Source organism: Cucumis melo, chromosome 1 (assembly GCF_025177605.1).
Source record: "Cucumis melo cultivar AY chromosome 1, USDA_Cmelo_AY_1.0, whole genome shotgun sequence".
In the NCBI taxonomy this organism is placed as follows: Eukaryota; Viridiplantae; Streptophyta; class Magnoliopsida; order Cucurbitales; family Cucurbitaceae; genus Cucumis; species Cucumis melo.
The window spans coordinates 1,008,426-1,026,763 of record NC_066857.1 but is presented as its reverse complement, the minus strand read 5'-3'; the positions used below and the strand labels follow the sequence as shown (position 1 = coordinate 1,026,763).

General features: G+C 35.1%; 3 protein-coding genes across 7 annotated transcripts in view; 1 reads left to right on the top strand and 2 right to left on the bottom strand.

Annotated features, from left to right (window-relative positions):
• Positions 1 to 7,807, top strand: part of LOC103495325 (serine/threonine-protein kinase TOR) — a 38,587-nt gene extending 30,780 nt beyond the window's left edge. For all 5 annotated transcript variants that reach the window (XM_008456835.3, XM_008456836.3, XM_051083614.1 and 2 more), the window contains 16 exons: positions 375 to 581; positions 1,490 to 1,603; positions 1,687 to 1,890; positions 2,150 to 2,230; positions 3,989 to 4,063; positions 4,159 to 4,225; positions 4,318 to 4,478; positions 4,603 to 4,776; positions 4,895 to 5,023; positions 5,109 to 5,192; positions 5,903 to 5,964; positions 6,053 to 6,125; positions 6,209 to 6,343; positions 6,896 to 7,069; positions 7,137 to 7,402; positions 7,644 to 7,807. In XM_008456835.3, the coding sequence (XP_008455057.2) occupies positions 375 to 581; positions 1,490 to 1,603; positions 1,687 to 1,890; positions 2,150 to 2,230; positions 3,989 to 4,063; positions 4,159 to 4,225; positions 4,318 to 4,478; positions 4,603 to 4,776; positions 4,895 to 5,023; positions 5,109 to 5,192; positions 5,903 to 5,964; positions 6,053 to 6,125; positions 6,209 to 6,343; positions 6,896 to 7,069; positions 7,137 to 7,402; positions 7,644 to 7,662 (2,025 nt within the window). In that variant the 3' untranslated portion in view covers positions 7,663 to 7,807. The remainder of the gene's footprint in view (positions 1 to 374; positions 582 to 1,489; positions 1,604 to 1,686; positions 1,891 to 2,149; positions 2,231 to 3,988; positions 4,064 to 4,158; positions 4,226 to 4,317; positions 4,479 to 4,602; positions 4,777 to 4,894; positions 5,024 to 5,108; positions 5,193 to 5,902; positions 5,965 to 6,052; positions 6,126 to 6,208; positions 6,344 to 6,895; positions 7,070 to 7,136; positions 7,403 to 7,643) is intronic.
• Positions 7,808 to 8,866: 1,059 nt separating this feature from the next.
• LOC103495324 (tubulin alpha-4 chain) lies at positions 8,867 to 11,698 on the bottom strand. The gene is made up of 4 exons (XM_008456832.3): positions 11,222 to 11,698; positions 10,395 to 10,629; positions 9,914 to 10,284; positions 8,867 to 9,763 (listed from the first exon to the last, which is right to left on the bottom strand). The coding sequence occupies exons 1-4, from the start codon at positions 11,312 to 11,314 to the stop codon at positions 9,107 to 9,109; spliced, it is 1,356 nt and encodes a 451-aa protein (XP_008455054.1). The 5' UTR covers positions 11,315 to 11,698; the 3' UTR covers positions 8,867 to 9,106.
• A 2,012-nt stretch (positions 11,699 to 13,710) lies between these two features.
• On the bottom strand, positions 13,711 to 18,028 carry LOC103495323 (protein SHORT HYPOCOTYL IN WHITE LIGHT 1). The gene is made up of 4 exons (XM_008456831.3): positions 17,745 to 18,028; positions 17,438 to 17,665; positions 17,280 to 17,345; positions 13,711 to 14,615 (listed from the first exon to the last, which is right to left on the bottom strand). Exons 1-4 carry the CDS (start codon positions 17,898 to 17,900, stop codon positions 14,457 to 14,459), a joined length of 609 nt encoding a protein of 202 aa, XP_008455053.2. The 5' UTR covers positions 17,901 to 18,028; the 3' UTR covers positions 13,711 to 14,456.
• Positions 18,029 to 18,338: the final 310 nt, after the last annotated feature.

Below are 18,338 nucleotides of genomic sequence, written 5' to 3'. Positions count from 1 at the left end.
GGTCTAAGACTTGTCTGGATTTTAATTGATACGAACTGTGTGATTTTCAATTGACATTATAGTATTTGCTCATTTTGTTGAGAAAAAAATATGGAGACATGCACGTTTTAGTTTAGTTGGGGTTGAAGTAAAAATATCCATGGAGTTATTTAAATATCTTGTGAAGCTTAGTTGGGGTTGAAGTAAAAATATCCATTGAATTATTTAAATATGTTGAGTTGCAAATCTCTTTATTCGAGCTTTTATTTTAGCATATACTATGTTAAAAGGAACAATTTATCATGTTTTTATCATTTCCTTGATCAAGCTCTTTTTACTAGTTTATGTGCTTATTTTCTCCAACTCACCACATTACGTCTATTTACGTTCTTCAGGATATCCTCCGTCTTCTCACTTTATGGTTCAACCATGGAGCCACTGCAGATGTCCAAATGGCACTACAAAAAGGATTTGCTCATGTAAATATCAACACGTGGCTTGTAGTCTTACCTCAGATAATTGCAAGGATACATTCAAATAACCATGCAGTAAGAGAACTCATACAGTCACTATTGGTTCGAATTGGGCAAAGCCATCCTCAGGTTTGTTGCCTATATCATCCTTTTGCATTATGTTTAGGTTCGGGTATGTACATCAGGGTTTCTTTATGAACATGAGATTTTCCTTCTCCTGATATAAATTTGAATTACTGATATCATCCTCAGGTTTCATGCTGTGTGCAATTTGGAATTTTCATCTTTTATTTATTTCAGTTCATAATAATAGTTAATTGAATAGGCCTCTAGCATATTGATCCTTAGGTTATTTTGCTCATTGTATAATTCTCTTGTACCATGAGCTTAAATCTCATTTTTCTTTTTTATCTACTAAGGGAGGCTTGTTTCCTTTATAAAAAAAGAGGAATAGGCATCTTGCATAACTCTCACTTAGATTTTGGGGACAAGCTTAAGACAGCATTTTTGCAACAAAAGGCACTATACTGATGGATCCCACATGGAATTGCTAAAAGTCCTTGATCCAAGAGGCAGTAGAACTTCCCAAATCCCAAACTCCAGGCCCAAAAGACCTACAAAATGAAAATCAAAGCACATACTGGGAGCAGTAACATCAAATTTTGTTGACATAGAACTTTTTTTGTTACTTGTGTTTAAGGAGGTGCCTAGTCATAAGTTTACTAGAGCCCAGCGTTCCTTGATTTAATTAGTAGCGTGTCATTAAGATATTTGGATATCTGAACCTGGTTATAATTCTTGATCTCTTTGTCATAATCCACTGGTTGATAAAATCTACGTAAGGTCAAGCTTCTAAAGAAATAGGCTGCTTTGTAACATAATGAGGTTCATTTTGTTGGTTAATGATCTATAGTCTTTCCTTGCATTACTATTCTCTTTTGTGATTGCTTTAGAGGTTGAAATTTCTTTTAATGAAAGGTGTCCAGTGGGATGACTTTTTATGGAAGTGTTAAAATCTCTCTTTTTTATTTTAACAGGCGCTCATGTACCCTCTCCTTGTAGCATGTAAATCAATTAGCAATTTACGCCGAGCTGCAGCTCAAGAAGTTGTTGACAAAGTTCGACAACATAGTGGCGTTCTTGTTGATCAGGTTCTTTCAGAGTAAAATAGATTTTAGATTATTTTACTTTTGGCCCTCATTAATAATTGATCTATACATATTTTTACCTGTAGGCTCAACTTGTATCTAAAGAATTGATTCGAGTTGCCATACTTTGGCATGAAACATGGCATGAGGCTCTAGAGGAAGCTAGTCGTTTGTACTTTGGTGAACATAACATTGAGGGGATGCTCAAGGTTTTGGAGCCCTTGCATGAAATGCTTGAAGATGGGGCTATGAAGAATAACACAACGATAAAGGAAAGGGCATTCATTGAGGTTGTGCCATTATTATTTTTTCTTTCTACTTTTACAATGTAGAAACTTGTCAATTCAATTTTTTGGTTTTGGTGTCAACAGTTTTTTTCTCTCTCTCTGTCAACAGTCTAAAACATTTCATGTAACCTAATGCTTTGTTTTAATATAGATGTTGGTACTTATTACCGCTTAATAGTTTATTCCACGTGTTCTCAATAATTTTATCATGAAATTTTTCCTAACAATTTCTTATAGTCCAATCATAATGTACTTTTATCAGGCATATCGCCGTGAGTTGCTTGAGGCCTATGAATGTTGCATGAAATATAAGAAAACCGGGAAAGATGCTGAACTTACTCAGGTCTGTTATCTGTGTCCCATCCTTTCTCCATTGAAGATTTTTATTTGCTGCTTTTCTTTCTCCAATTTCCCTTTTAATGTCACCGTGAATGTATGTTTGCTAAACCACACTGCCGATTTTATCTCTGTTGTTTATAACTTTTAGGGAAGTATATACTCCCACCCCATTTTCTTAGAGAGTTTCTCCGTGAGCTTTCGTTTCACGTGACTAGGTTTCATGGTCTGCTGCTACCATGACAATTTAAGCATTTTAGCTCGTTAAATTGTCTTATTATTCATCTAACATGATGTCTACATTAGGGGATACTTTATTGCTGTTTTTGTTATATCTTTGTGAACTCTTTCTATAGTATAATGTATAATCGAAATGTCTATTCACTCTTATGCAATGCTGAATCCATGGACATGGTAATGTTGATAGAAATGCCGTTATGTCGACAGGATAAAAATTACTACTTGGCCACAGCATAATTATTTTGTAACCTACAATGACGGTTAGCCTTGAATAATTTGCGACTATTATTTATATCTAAAATTATGAATAACAACATTATGAAAAATGTTCTCGGATCATATTGAATACAAATAGTTTAATTTAAAATATTATAATTAATCATAGGATGCATCACTCTTGGAAATCTATTACTGAATACAAATAATCAGCGACTCTGGTACAGAGCATAGGTTACAACTTTTTCAGATTATTCGTCTTTTAATTACAACATTAAACAAAGTAAAGAACCAAAGTGAAAATTTTTTATGCCATTTTCAAATCATCAAATTAAGCAAGGCTTATGTCTGAAAGTTTTCTTTCAACATTTTCATAGTTAACGATATTGTGGTCTAGCCTTAGCATAACCTCGATTCAGCCTGTTCACATGGGGTGTTTACAAGCTTTGTGCATCTGTGTTCATGGTGGCACGCAATGGTTACAAATACAATTCGTGAGCTTGTTGTTTGTGATATTTTAAAGGTTTTTCATTTGTGTTGGAAAAGTTCATGGGGAGGGGCAGGGAAGCCTTTTCTGTTGCCGTCCTCACCCTCTATTTTAATTTTCATTTTTGCGAAATAGCTAGTTTAGCTTTGTGGGGATTAGGACAGAGTTCCCTACCAAGAAAATTTCCTCGTTTGTTTTTCTAATTAATATTTCCCATTTGGAAGGCCCTTCTTCTTAGTTTTTCTTGGAGAGGGCCCTTTTGTCCCTTGCCCTTAGGCTATTTATCTTTTCTTCTATGAATATATATGCTTCTTATAAAAAAAAATTAAATGGGTCCTTTCCAATACAATTTTTATTTTTATTTGAATAAAACATTATAAAATTTTTACTAAAAACAGTAATATTCCATATAATTAAAATGCTCAATTTCCTTATTTTTTAAAAGTTAAAATTTAAAGATTACAACAACATACTCTAGTCTTTAACTTAGTCTATCAGTTAGAAAAGACTGGATATGTATTCAATAAGATTTAATATAATTAATATATACACACATGTATACTTAACTTCGTTCATGCAGTGACTTAAGTAATTAATCATAAAATCAATTAACTATCCGCGGCGGGGAATATAATCTTCATCCCCATTTAGCCAGCGGGGAATATAATCTTCCTCACTCCCTATCTCACTCACCATCTGAATTCCTTTCCCCATTTGGGTGTCTCCGTGGTTAAATGGACCTCTCTAGTTTCTTTTTACCTGTATAGTTCTGCTTTTGCATCTTTCTTGTCGAACTAATAGCAATATTCATTATTTGGTCAGGCTTGGGATCTGTATTACCATGTATTTCGAAGAATAGATAAGCAACTTCAGAGCCTTACAACTCTGGATCTTCAGGTTAGTTCACATTTTTAAGCCAAACTTCTATTTTTTATATATTTGCATGTAACTATGAAAGTGGCATTAATCTTGTCATTGCAATTGTATTGTAGTCTGTTTCTCCAGAGTTACTTGAATGTCGTAATTTGGAGCTTGCAGTTCCTGGTACTTATCGTGCAGGTACTTTAGCATATGGTTTCTTAGCATGTAGTTTTTGACGGACATATTGACGAACACAAGTATTTCTTACCCATCTAATTTCTATTTTCTAGAGTCACCGGTCGTGACAATTGCATCATTTGCAACACAGCTTGTTGTGATAACATCAAAACAACGGCCCCGAAAGTTAACGATTCATGGGAGTGATGGTGAGGATTATGCATTCTTACTCAAGGGGCATGAAGACTTACGACAAGATGAGCGTGTCATGCAGGTTTTGTATTCTAAAAAGTTGGCACGATTGAATAGTTTCCAAGACTTCAGCTTTTACTTCTTGCGTTGAAAGTTCATTTATTTTATTTACCCCTTACTAATCCTGACCTTCTGACTTTGTCCAGCTATTTGGTTTGGTTAATACGTTACTGGACAATTCGAGAAAAACTGCTGAAAAAGATCTTTCCATTCAACGATATGATGTTATTCCACTATCACCTAATAGTGGATTGATTGGTTGGGTCCCACATTGCGACACCCTGCATCATCTCATTCGTGAGTATAGAGATGCCAGAAAGGTCAGTTGACGTTAAATGAAAGCATCCCTAAAATTTGGAATTCGTTTGATTTATTATGACACTGTAAGGTTTTCTTTTATTCATTACTTGGAGTATTAATATTGCTTCGTGGTTCCAGATAACCTTGAACCAAGAGCACAAGTACATGCTTAGTTTTGCCCCCGATTATGATCACTTACCGCTCATAGCTAAAGTGGAAGTGTTTGAGTATGCACTATTCAATACCGAAGGAAATGACCTTGCAAGGGTATTACTCTACAGAATATTACTGTTTTATGACTTCTTGAATGTTATTTGAATATATAATTTCAGCGTAGATTATCCTCTTGTAGGTTCTTTGGTTGAAAAGTCGCACATCTGAGGTATGGTTAGAGAGGAGAACTAATTATACCCGAAGTTTGGCAGTCATGAGTATGGTATGTTAATTGGTGCTTATTTATTTATCTGTAGTTAAAACATCATTTTTCAGTTATGTATTTTGGCTTTTGTTTCATTTTGGTTCCTGTGGTTTATATGTTTAATTTTGGTCTATGTACTCTCTATAAATCTTTAAAATAGTCGTGTGGATAATTTGTTATTACTTTTTACCAAAGAAAAAAAAAAATCACCATTAGCTTTCCTTTTATAAATTTTGAAAATATATTCAGTGCCCATTGAAATTATTTTATGTTTTCTAGCATGACAAAAGACCGAAATGATATTTTGTCTTTATTTGTTAATTCCTTATGGTTGTTTTGCACCAAAATGAGTTCTTGCCATTCAGTACTCTTCGACAAGGCTAGTTGATATTTACTTCCTTCCACCATAAAAAACTCTTGTTCTGAGGTTTTGTGGAAAAGTGAGTACGTCCGTCCCAGTGGTACCCCCTTTGCTTACGCATTTTATGTTATCAATAGAATTGTCTCTTAGGAGAAAATAATAATAATAATAAAATAAGAGGAACGTGAAATATATAAACATGAAATTATAATACATATAGATATATATAAGAACAAAGTGGACACTGATTCAATTTCTAGTTGCATCTGACTTGCTTACTTAACCTTTGGCTTATACCCGTTTATCTTTATTTACTGCTTTTCATTTTTAGTTTGTTCTTTATTCTCATGGTTGTTGATTTTTTCAGGTAGGTTATCTTCTTGGTTTGGGTGATCGACACCCAAGTAACCTTATGCTGCATCGTTATACGTAAGTTTTTTTTTTTAGTTACAAGTATGCATATTGATTTGTTGCTAAGATATATTCTCATTTTCCTTTGTTTGTGAGGCTTTTGCAGTGGTAAGATTTTGCATATTGATTTTGGAGATTGCTTTGAAGCTTCAATGAACAGGGAAAAGTTTCCTGAGAAGGTCTTTCTCAACTTTTAGTTTCTTATGTTTTGTTTTGGTTTCCACGATTTGCTGTTTTTAATCTCTTGTTTGTAATTCTTAAGGTACCCTTTCGGCTGACTAGAATGCTTGTCAAAGCTATGGAGGTTAGTGGTATCGAGGGTAACTTCCGTTCAACTTGTGAAAATGTGATGCAGGTTCTTCGATCAAACAAGGATAGTGTTATGGCTATGATGGAGGTATAGTCATGAAAACCGTACGAAGTATAGATATGAAAACTGTTAAGTCTCGATATAATTAAATTTATTATGACCCATCCTCTTAAGCTTCTGGTTGGTCAGTAAGTGGTTGACGTTGGACAATAACAAACTTTCTGATTTAACTACATTATTTCAAGATTTACTATATTCAACCTGTCATGAAATAGTTTTGGGTTGAGTTTCGTTCACACTAATGTGTATAGCTAGATGTTGGTGAATTTATGATTGTATGAAGTTATGTTAGTGGTTGTGTTCAGCATTTGTTTTAGTTAGCTTTGAGCATTTTGATATGTTGAGCTTGGACATTTAAGAGGGGTGTTTGACCCACAAATTTCTTAAATTGGTGCAAATAAATCAACTTCTATAGCAAACACTATCGAACTTTGCACATTTATCAATTAACTTCATTTTTCTCTCTTTCTTTTAACTTTACTTTTCTACTCTTTTTACATTTATTACTTCACTTTTCCTTCCGTCTCTCAATCATGATGGAATTAGCGGTAACCAGCCCTTAACTTATAATTTTTTCAGGCTTTTGTTCATGACCCTCTCATAAATTGGCGTCTTTTCAACTTCAATGAAGTCCCACAAATGTCGATGTTTTCAAGCACTCATGCCCCTGCTGTTGTGAATGCTGAAGATTCTGCTCAAAGTCGTGAACTTCTTCAACCTCAACGAGGCGCTCGTGAAAGAGAGCTTCTTCAGGTAAAAACTTGAGACATCAACATTTTCAAGTTTTCTTAGGATGATACTGATCCTTCACATTGCGTAGGCTGTTAATCAACTTGGTGATGCCAACGAGGTCTTGAATGAGCGTGCTGTTGTTGTCATGGCTCGTATGAGTAATAAACTAACTGGACGGGATTTCCCCACTTGTTCTTCTATGTCGACTGCCTCGGCTCAGCATGCAGTCGACCACAGCACCTTAATATCTGGGGATTCCCGTGAAGTTGATCATGGTCTCTCTGTTAAGCTTCAAGTTGAGAAGTTGATCGGTCAAGCTATGTCACACGAAAACCTATGTCAAAATTACGTCGGGTACGTTAATGTTCATTCCTTTTCCTCGATACCGTCATCCTTTTATTTTATCCATCTACCATATCTCGGTTTTCTTATGGACTGCCTGCAGTATAAATGTACTATCTTGTACATCTTTTACTATTACACCGTCAGCCGCCTTTTACTTTTACACCATGGGCGGTGGCGTACGTAAGTGTGTAAATCATATTCTAGTCATTGCTGTTTAGTAGTTTAACATCAAACTGTTTTCTGCGTGCAGGTGGTGCCCCTTTTGGTAGTCCAAAAGCAACCCGTTAATTGTATATTGGTTTCTGTACATATCATTTCTTAATGTAAATTATGTAAACTTGTTCTTACAAATCATGTACAATATCTTACGTAAAATATATAATCTTAATGATTATGGCTTTGATTTATCCGTAAGTTGTGGATCTTAGAATGAAGGATTACTTTATTTACAAAAGTTTATATTGAAATGTAATTGCACTATGAACAAAGATAATCCAAATGAAAATGGGCAATAATATTATAACTAAATTGCTAGTAAGTATATTTTGTTTGAAGATTCAATTCATAATATAGTGTAGAAGATTCCATCTCTGCTTCATACTTTTTTACCACTTGAAAAGCCTTCCCTTTTGCTTCCAACTTTCTATTTCTATACAAATTTGCAGATTATTCTCTCCACTCCAAGAACAAGAGGAATGAATGAAATGTTAATGAGTGAGAAGACTAATATGAACTCTAAGTAAAAGTAATAATATGGAAAATTATGTTAAATGCCAAATACAAGTGAAACTATTTGCATAACATATAGCAAAATTTTAGATTTATCGTTGATAGCCTTGAAATTCTGTTATATATTGAATTTTAGTTCATTTTGAAAATACCTTTAATAATAACAAATAAGTAAAAAAAAAAAAAAAAAAAAAAGAAACACATACATTATATACTGTACACTGATCTTTCTCTAGTATATACGTCACTCTCTCGAATGCAATATTCTTTTACGAAGATATATATTTTTGTCATATGCTAATCGGGTACAAAAGATGTTTTTTCCTTTTTCCTTTTAATAAAACTTTTTAAATGGTAAGGGCGACTTAAACAACAAATCAATTATGAAAACTCTGAGCTTTATTCATTTGCAAGGTGAGGATATTGATGTAGTTTTTAAAGATAAGGTATTTTTGTAATCAAGTATAAAGTTTAAGAATTATTTTCTAAGTTCGATTTGTTATGTCAAAAGAAAAAAAAGGAAATTCTCATTGCATTAAAATCTTTCCTTCTTTCGCGTAACATGGACTTATGGAAAGTAGAAAGGTTTTATAAACCTAATAAGAGTAATTAAACCTATGTTCAAGTTGGTGGATCACAATCACTCTTTACATCAAACAAAAAAAAAAAAAAAAAAAAAAAAAAACTTCAAATAGAAAGCACAGATCACAAAAAAAGAAGGTAATTCTTCTTCTTTTTCACAGATCACAAGAAAGCAAAGTTAAGTATATTCCCATCAAACAGAAACCACAAATCACCAATGTTTTGTTACCAAACAGCATTACAACGAACGAACACTCTACAATCAACACAACACACCACAGCTCCAAGCCAACGCTCCCGACAAAAGAGTGCCCACAAAAACAACCAAACACAAAACGAAACAGATAGCAAACTTCAAATATATAATATTACAATATAATTGAGTTTCCTTCCATGGTCTCCTCAGTACTCCTCCTGATCATCATCATCATCACCTTCGCCAGACTCTGCCCCTACTTCCTCGTAATCCTTCTCGAGCGCCGCAAGATCCTCCCGGGCTTCAGAGAATTCTCCCTCCTCCATCCCCTCCCCCACATACCAATGCACAAAGGCCCTCTTCGCATACATCAGATCAAACTTGTGGTCTATGCGAGAGAACACCTCTGCCACGCTTGTCGAGTTCGAGATCATACACACTGCCCTCTGCACTTTGGCGAGGTCGCCGCCCGGAACAACCGTAGGCGGCTGGTAGTTGATCCCACACTTGAAACCGGTTGGGCACCAATCCACAAATTGGATAGTGCGCTTGGTTTTGATGGTTGCAACAGCAGCATTGACGTCTTTTGGCACGACGTCTCCTCGATACATCAGACAGCAAGCCATGTACTTGCCATGTCGAGGATCGCACTTGGCCATCATGGAAGACGGCTCGAATGCACTGTTGGTGATCTCTGCTACAGAGAGTTGTTCATGGTATGCCTTCTCTGCAGAAATCACTGGGGCATAAGAGGAAAGCATGAAGTGGATTCTTGGGTAAGGGACCAAATTCGTTTGGAACTCGGTGACATCCACATTCAGAGCTCCATCGAACCTTAGAGAGGCGGTCAGGGATGAAATAACCTGAACATCACATTAAAGGAACACTAATCCGTTATCGTATGAAAAGTTTTATAAATTGAAAGAATAGGTACTATACATCGAACAAATCCCCATATTTTAACCAATTTGTCATGGTAGCATTCATGAGAATCAAAGGCAATTGAAATGTACCTGAGAAATGAGACGGTTAAGGTTTGTGTACGTGGGTCGCTCAATATCAAGGGAGCGTCTACAGATGTCATAAATGGCTTCATTGTCAAGAAGCACAGAAACATCTGTATGTTCAAGGAGGGAATGGGTTGAGAGAACGCTGTTGTAAGGTTCGACAACAGAGGTGGAAACTTGTGGAGAGGGATAAACAGTGAAACCAAGCTTTGATTTCTTGCCATAGTCAACAGATAAACGCTCCAAAAGGAGGGAGCCAAGACCAGACCCAGTACCACCACCAACAGCGTTAAACACCAGGAAGCCTTGTAGTCCAGTGCAGTTGTCGGCAAGCTTTCGAATCCGATCCAAACAGAGATCAACAATCTCCTTGCCAACTGAAACATAAATTTTCCAATTATCATTACATAATTCATGAAAAAACTATGGTGCACGTTGTATATTGATTGAATTGGTTTATACGGATGTGACAATTAGAGATGCTTACTGGTGTAATGACCACGAGCAAAATTGTTGGCAGCATCTTCCTTACCGCTGATAAGCTGTTCAGGATGGAACAGTTGACGATACATTCCAGTTCTCACCTCATCAATGACAGTGGGCTCGAGATCAACGAAAATAGCACGAGGAACATGCTTCCCTGCACCTGTTTCACTGAAGAAGGTATTGAACGCATCGTCGCCTCCACCTACAGTCGTATCACTCGGCATTTGTCCATCAGGCTGTTTAGACCACAAAATTTAGACAGAATGAAACTCAAATTCAAAATTCATTACCATTCTTATGGAAAAAGAAAAGGAAAGAATTCAAGCACATTTGCATTGAATTCCAAACCTACAAATAATCATTGCTGTTCCATTTTTAAAACTAGAAACTCTAATAACAAACAATAAATCATTTTCACAAATATCAATCAGACCTCCGTAAAATTTTGAAGAGAAAATAGAAACATTAGATGGAAGACAACGCTATCTAATATATTCTATATAGAAAAAGCAACAAACGTAAAACAAGAACTCATAATCAAATAATCCAAAAACAGATCCTATCAGATATCCAAAATTAAAAGATCCACACAGGAATCAACAAAAGCATAAAATATATCAAAATAACCAGCAATAAGCACATGCTCATAATATTACAAAACAAAAATCAAGCAATTGAGAAGTACGGTTTAAAACTTAATTACGAATCAATCAAGCAAACATGCAACAAGAAAAGACACAAAAAGCAAACAAATCATCAAAACGTGTTCAACTAAATCATTAAACCGCAAATGAAACAAAACAGCGAAGAAAATGAAAAGAGATAGACCTGAATTCCATGTTCAAGGCAGTACAGTTCCCAGCATGCATTCCCGACCTGAATCCCCGCCTGACCGATATGAATCGAGATGCATTCTCTCATTTTATTCTCCGGCAGAAAGAAAAAAAAAATAACGATCAAATGAAACCTAAGAAGAAGAAGAAGACGAAGAAATATCGAAAATGGAGAAGAAGGCGTTTATGAAGACGCCTTCTTTTGAAAGAAATGAAATGTTTTCGATGGAAAATGAGAAGGAAGAAGGCGGCCTTTTATAGTTGGAAAAAAGTAGTGGAGGTTAACCGGGGTTAGTTAAGAGTAATTAAATTAAAAGAAAATAATTGGATGGGAATTAACCATGGTTAAGTTGGTGATTTTGAAATTGTAACCGTTTCTCTATTTTCTTCATTTTCTTTGCCGCTCGAAAGGGCCCAGTGAGGTGTGCGAGGGAGCCGGCTTTGCTTCGTAAGTTGGATTTTAGTTGCGTTGGTCTCCACCAAAGTCTTTACATTTCCATTTTGTTCGTTCGTTGTTTTTTCGTATATACTTATTTTAACCTTGAACTATGTGTGTTGCTTCTTCAATGTCCTAGCTCTTGGTTTCGTATTTGGGATGACTTGTATGTTGTAGGCTTGTAGCTTGAAGGTATCGGAAAAGAAAAACGAGGTCTATATATGTTGTTATCGACAATCAGATCCTATCATCACTGTCTAATTTATCTTTAAAGTAAATGTTAAATGAAAATTTTGAGAGAGGAAGAATACACGATTGTGATTGCTGTCTGATAAAGCAAAAAGTATATGATCGTGGTTGTAAGGATGTGGGAGTGCGATTGTGGCTACTAGTTAGTGATGGGCAGTGAGCTACTGTGGCAACATGATGGTGGCCGTATAATCGTGGTTACGCGATGTTGGTAAACTGTGAGGGATCGTGGTCGTTACTAACATAAAACGTTTGACTGTTACTAGTCGTTAGATGATTTTTTCATTGACCGTCATAGTATCAGATGATTACGTTATTAATACTTGTCTGTTGGAACCTCCCCCATCCACTAAAAGATCACCATACCACCTCCCATCTCTCTCGACCTAAATTTTCTTTTTATTTTTTCTCTTCGTATTTATTTTTTGTTTACCGAGTACATAAGTGTCTATCGAGTGTTAAGATTCCATGTGTGTTAAATGCAATTTATTCCAACGAAATTAGAAGTTTTATCTTAGAGACTACATGGCACATGAAGTCACATTAGAGAAGATCCACGAAACACCTTAAAGAGAGTAAAACCTGTGACTCAATCTGTTTATTAACGTACATTTGTTTTGTAGATTTTCTCACCACGAAACTTAGCTCCACCGAAATGCAACAACATTAAATATTGGGACAATTTGTAAACAATCTAAATTGTGGGTTCCTTGTTTACTTATTCTATGATAATGTTAAGACAATTGATGGACTTTAATACTTTTTTAGTAAGGTTATATTGTGACTGATGAAAGTGTTGCAAGTAAAACATCGAGTTTGTTGTCGATCGTAAAAATCATATTTACATGTATACAAATTGTTTTTTATTTTATAAAATACAGTTTAGTTTAAAGATTGGAGGTACCTTGACTTAGATTTCAAATCATAAATAAAGATTTTCAATAACATTATACTAAATGATGACATTGTTTTAAAATAAATAAATGATTAATCGAAAGTTTCTTAGATAATATAGATATAGAAGATCAATTGGGAACTTTCTCCTCTCCCCAAAAGCCCTCACGTTGACCTAAACTTATAATCTAAATCAATTTTTAAATGAAAAAATATTTGTTTCATCAAGTCATCACAACTTTTGATTGAAAAATCATTCATCAACTTATCATAACCCCTAGCTCTTGTTCGATATCTGCGTCTAATAATAAAATCGTCACATCCATACCCAGTTTAGTATTACTGATGTTGACCTAAACTCCCAGTATCACATGTAGTTGCATGAGGTTGAAGGACCAATATCATTATTCAGTCAATTATTGCAAAGCCATGGTTTGTTATGTATTTTAGACACTTGAAATTCAAATCGATGGAACTCACTTGCATGACAATTAGAGTGAAATTTTGTTAACCACAACCATCGGTGTGAATGAGCATATTTACCCTCTTGCATATGCCATTTTTCGAAAAGGAAGTGTTGAGACATGTACAAGGTTTAACATTACAAATGACATCATATGATATGCAAAACAAGAAGAAAGCGTTGAGAAATGTGGAATGTTTTTATATTACCTATGGCAGCAAAAGGAGAAGGGTATGTCTAATCTTAGACAGACGTCATATTACAAGTAATTTTAACAAGTATGATGACAATACATTACAAAACATGTTGTTTCGTCCGAGTAAACTAATGTACTATCGATTTTGAAACAATAAATAAGAAAGGTAGGAGATTCTTCACTACATTGATGGTGTGCAAAGATGAGAGAATAATAAAGGAGATGAGAAAAGTGCAAAGAGTGGGAAACGAAGAATGAAATGAGGAAGCTATAAATAGTGGAAGATAAAACTGAGATTACAACCAAATACTATACCACATTTCTCTCATAATATTACATTAGAGGTGTTGCTTTCTTTAATCGTATAGACTTGAAAGAAGTAACAAAAGCAAAGAGGTGTTGCTTTCTTTAATCGTATAGAGAGAGCTACGAGACCAAAAGAATCAAAACTATACTTCAAGTTTGTAGAAGCATTTCTGCTCCAGTGGCGTTTGTATTTGGTTTAGATTCTATTTTGAAACTTAGACTTCTGCCTTCACGCTTTTATTTTGATCAATAAACTTTACAACGTTTAGTTACTTAAGTTCCTAAATTTTGTATAGATAGTTATTTTAGTCCTCGCCACTTTTATTCATAAATCATTTAACAAAAATCCAACTTCATTTAGAAACAAACCGCATAACATGATTAGGAGCTTTTCAAACACTTATTCATTCGGTTATCTACTTTTCAGATGAATTAAAAAATCAAAATAGAATTATTTATGGAAAGTGTTGGCGAGAACTAAAACACTATTATATACAAAATTAAGAGTACAAGAATTTGAAGATCAAAATGAGATAAGCATGAATGCAGAAGAACCAAAATAGGATCAAACCATATTTTATTTAAGCTATACCCTTTTTTTTTTTTTTTTGCGGGGTGGGGGGGGGGGGGGGGGGGGGGTAGTTCACTAACCTTGTGGCTTGTAAGTAGTTAAGTGCTTGAAGCATTCAGGATGCAGGTTGTGCACCAGTCCACGCATGGTGCTGATCATCATCGAATTGTTCGAGTCTGTGGCTGCGGGTATCTTGCAGATATAAAATGCCAATCCACACTCCACGAATGATTAGTATGCTCACAAACACTGCAGTTCCAAGTGTGCATATCACCTAAGATTTCATATAGCCAAGGGAGTTAATGAAAATGGTCCTAATACAGTAGTACCGAAGGAGAAAACTTTGGAAATTAGGTATGATTTTCATAAAAGGAGAATTATTTCTTTTCCTTTTAATGGAAGGATGGCGTTGTTGAGAAAATTGAAAGTAGAACAGAAGAGAGTGATGTCATGTAGAAAAATAAAGGTCAACAACTTAAAAATAATAAATAATAAAATAAATAACACCCTATGAGAGATTAACCAAAAAAACCACAGGGAAGAAAATCCAAAAGAAAGCAAGCATTCAATATTTCTTATTTGACCAACCCCTCTCGATGAACGAAGAAAGGAGAAAAGAATAGAAAAGGAAAAAAGAAAACATTTAAATTCCACTCTATGTCAAACCCTCAGCTACTTACACAACACCATTATAGTCAAAACTGGCAAAGAGAACCTTTTCAACAAGAATGCATTGACAAATTTGTTTTTCAATAAAAATCTATCTCAAGAAATTACAGTCTTAATTAGTTTCAGCTTGTATGAAATTTTTTATTCTTCCCATACCAGACCCTTTCAGAACAGTCTCCCGAGGAACCTACTGTCTATAAACACCAGGAAACTCAATAGTCAATTCACACCAACAGACAAACTGTCTACAACCACTAGTAAACTCAATAATCAACCTACATCAACAGACTAGCGGTTTTAAGTCAAATAGTTTTGTCATTTTCTAGAAACACAAGTATTTGTGTGCGTTGGTTAATAAAACCCCAAAGAAAGCTAATGTATCTCTAAGATCACTACTGGCAAGTGGCTCTGATGCATATTGTTGGATTTCCTTCAAATTCCAGTCATATAGGCATGAATTTTCTTACTCACATCCTGCCAGCAGAGATTTTAGCGTCAACTGTCTACAAGCAGAAGCAAACTCGGTTGATTCACATCAATAGACTGGTACTTTCACTACTGATAAAAACTAAACAAGGCTAACTGACATTAAGGATTTAGAATTTGTTTGGTTAAACAACTCAACTCAACTCAATGAAGTATGCACATTTATCGAGTAGTTTCACCCTTCCCTCTTTTTCTAATTTTTATGATTATCAAGAAACTCCATCTCTCTCTTTATCTCTATTGTTCACATTTATCGACTAACCAGTGTTTTTAAAATGCCCAAGACGCACTAAGTTACAATGGCCCTCTGAAGCCTAGGCGCAAGGTGGAAGAAAAGGCACGATTTTTTTTGTGAGGTGCACTATATATAAGAAATATATAATATATATACATACATATACTATATACATGTTTATTTACCCAACCACAATATAGATGGATAGAAATGAGATTTGTACAAAAAAAGATATGAGTTAAATATTAGTCATCCAACACCAAGATATATAAGAAATCTGCCGCTTCAGCTTGTACTTTAGATCAATATTAGCCATAGGTATAAATTGTATAATGATGCTTTATTTCAAATTAGGTCAAAAATAAATAAATATATTATATTTCATATTAAATGGCAGCCAAATTTGTGTTTTAAGGGATTTGTCAAAAAAAAAAAAGCTCAAAGAGGTGCGCTAATCCTCAATGCGCCTCGCCTAGGGGCCAATGTTGCGCCTAGTTCCTAGACGTGTCCCCAAGTGCGCCTTTCAAAACACTGCAAGTAACTCTACCTTTCCCTCTTTCTCTGCTTTTCACATTTTTCAAAGAACTCCATCTTACAATTCCACAGCCGAGACATAATATTACTAACTCAAACATAGTAACTTCAGGCTTATTAACTTCATTTAGTGAACCTAACGGTCCCTGAGTTCACTTTTAACCATATCAAGATTCATACTAGAACCCTGTAAATGCACCCATCAATCTGAATATTTCGTTAATTGACAGATACTTGCCAGTTTCAAAAAGTTTTCGAATGACAATATCGGTTCACAACTTGGTGTGTTCTTGGAGAATTAACACAGAAACAAGAAATATGGGTATTTTTTTATTAACATTCTGGAATATGAATAATAACTATTATTTGTACTACAACAAGTCAAAGGTGACCTATCACCTTTTCAACAAGTCAAAGAGTCTAAAATCCAGTTCAGTAGGTAGTAGGTAATTAACAACTAATTAAGCAACTAAATACACCACAACTGTTCATAAGATATGGAGATCGTTTATGAGGTGGATTCGTATCAGAACATATATTGGAGTTGGAGTTAGCCCATGGCACCAGCAATACTAAAGGAGTTACAAAGAGACTCTTATCAACAAGCAACCATTACAAATATCTTGTGGAGGGAACTTCAAGATGGGAAAAAAAAACTCTTAAGGCTCTAAACATTAAACCAATTGAATTTGCTGACTTTCAGAAAGTATGACTAAACAGGAGGCCATTGAATAGCTTCTTCCAACAAAGAGAAGCCTAAGACATCTCTTCTTTTTGTCTTCTTTTCACGTTTTTTCTTGTTTTTTCTTTTCGGTTGATACGTTTGCCATGCACAAGCAAAATAACAAGCAAAGCGTCATAATAATTCCATCTCCAATATTATCGTTAAATTTCGAACACAAATTTCTCCTTTGCAATGAAAAGCTTACAACTACCTATATTGCTGAGGAAACAATTCCATATGGAAATACCAAAGGAAAAGCATTAAAAATGGCTAAATTTCGAAGCATTTACCTCAAGAAATGCTTTCAAAACCCACAAAAACGCCAGCATTAGCACCCCATTAACAGAAAATGCCACCTGGAAAAACAAGTACTGATACACAATGAACCAACAACAAAACAGGAAGAAAAAAAAATCAACGATTAAGCTCATAGCTGAATAAACTTTACCAGTTTAGTAGGGATGGATTGAGGAAGAACCGATCTCACAGCCTTCCGAGCTCGCCTCGAGGATTTCCTAAAAACATTCTCAACAAAACGAACCAAAAGATCCAAACTTCTATCCTCTTCCTCATCGTCATCTTCCTCCTCCTCCTCCTCCTCCTCCTCCTCTCCACCGATTAAGTCGAAGTCGGAGCGGTTCCAATTACGCCGCTCGTCCACAAAATTATCAACTCCCTGGAAGTTAATCGAGCAAACTAAGAACAAAAACACAGGAAAAAAAGGTGAATAGATGGGAAGAGAAATCAAAATGGACCTGAGAGAAATTGGAGGTTCTTCTGGTAGCCCGGAGGAGCGTATGAGAAATTTGGAAGGGATGGGAAAGAAGCGAGGTTCGAGAAGTTGGAAATGGCGGTTGAGATTGAGGAATGGAAAAAAGGGACGGCGGTGAAAGAACGGCAGGTAAGGACATAGTTAGCTGTTGAAGAAGAAGAAAGAGTAGTTTACGCCTTACGGGCTCAGGTGATTTTGTTTGTTCTTCGGGAGGATGAAAGAGTTTTAGAATTTACATTTACATAAATTCGCATTAACAATTTACTCGAATTCTTTTAATATATATATATTTTATGCAAAATTGTATTAAGTGAACATAACAATTTAAAATATAATATGTGATGTTATAAACTCAATTGTATTATACATTTCTACGGAAAGATCAAAAGTGATAGCTCGTGGATAATAAAGGATCCCTTTCAAGAGTAGTTTGTTGAATAACGACTCTTCCTACTAAACCATATAGCAGAAAGGGCTCGATCTCATGTCGAAAGATCTGATTCATCGGCCACTAACAATTGTTAAAGAGCCCTAAAAAAATCAATTGTGCAGGCACGTACAAGAAAACTCCTGAACT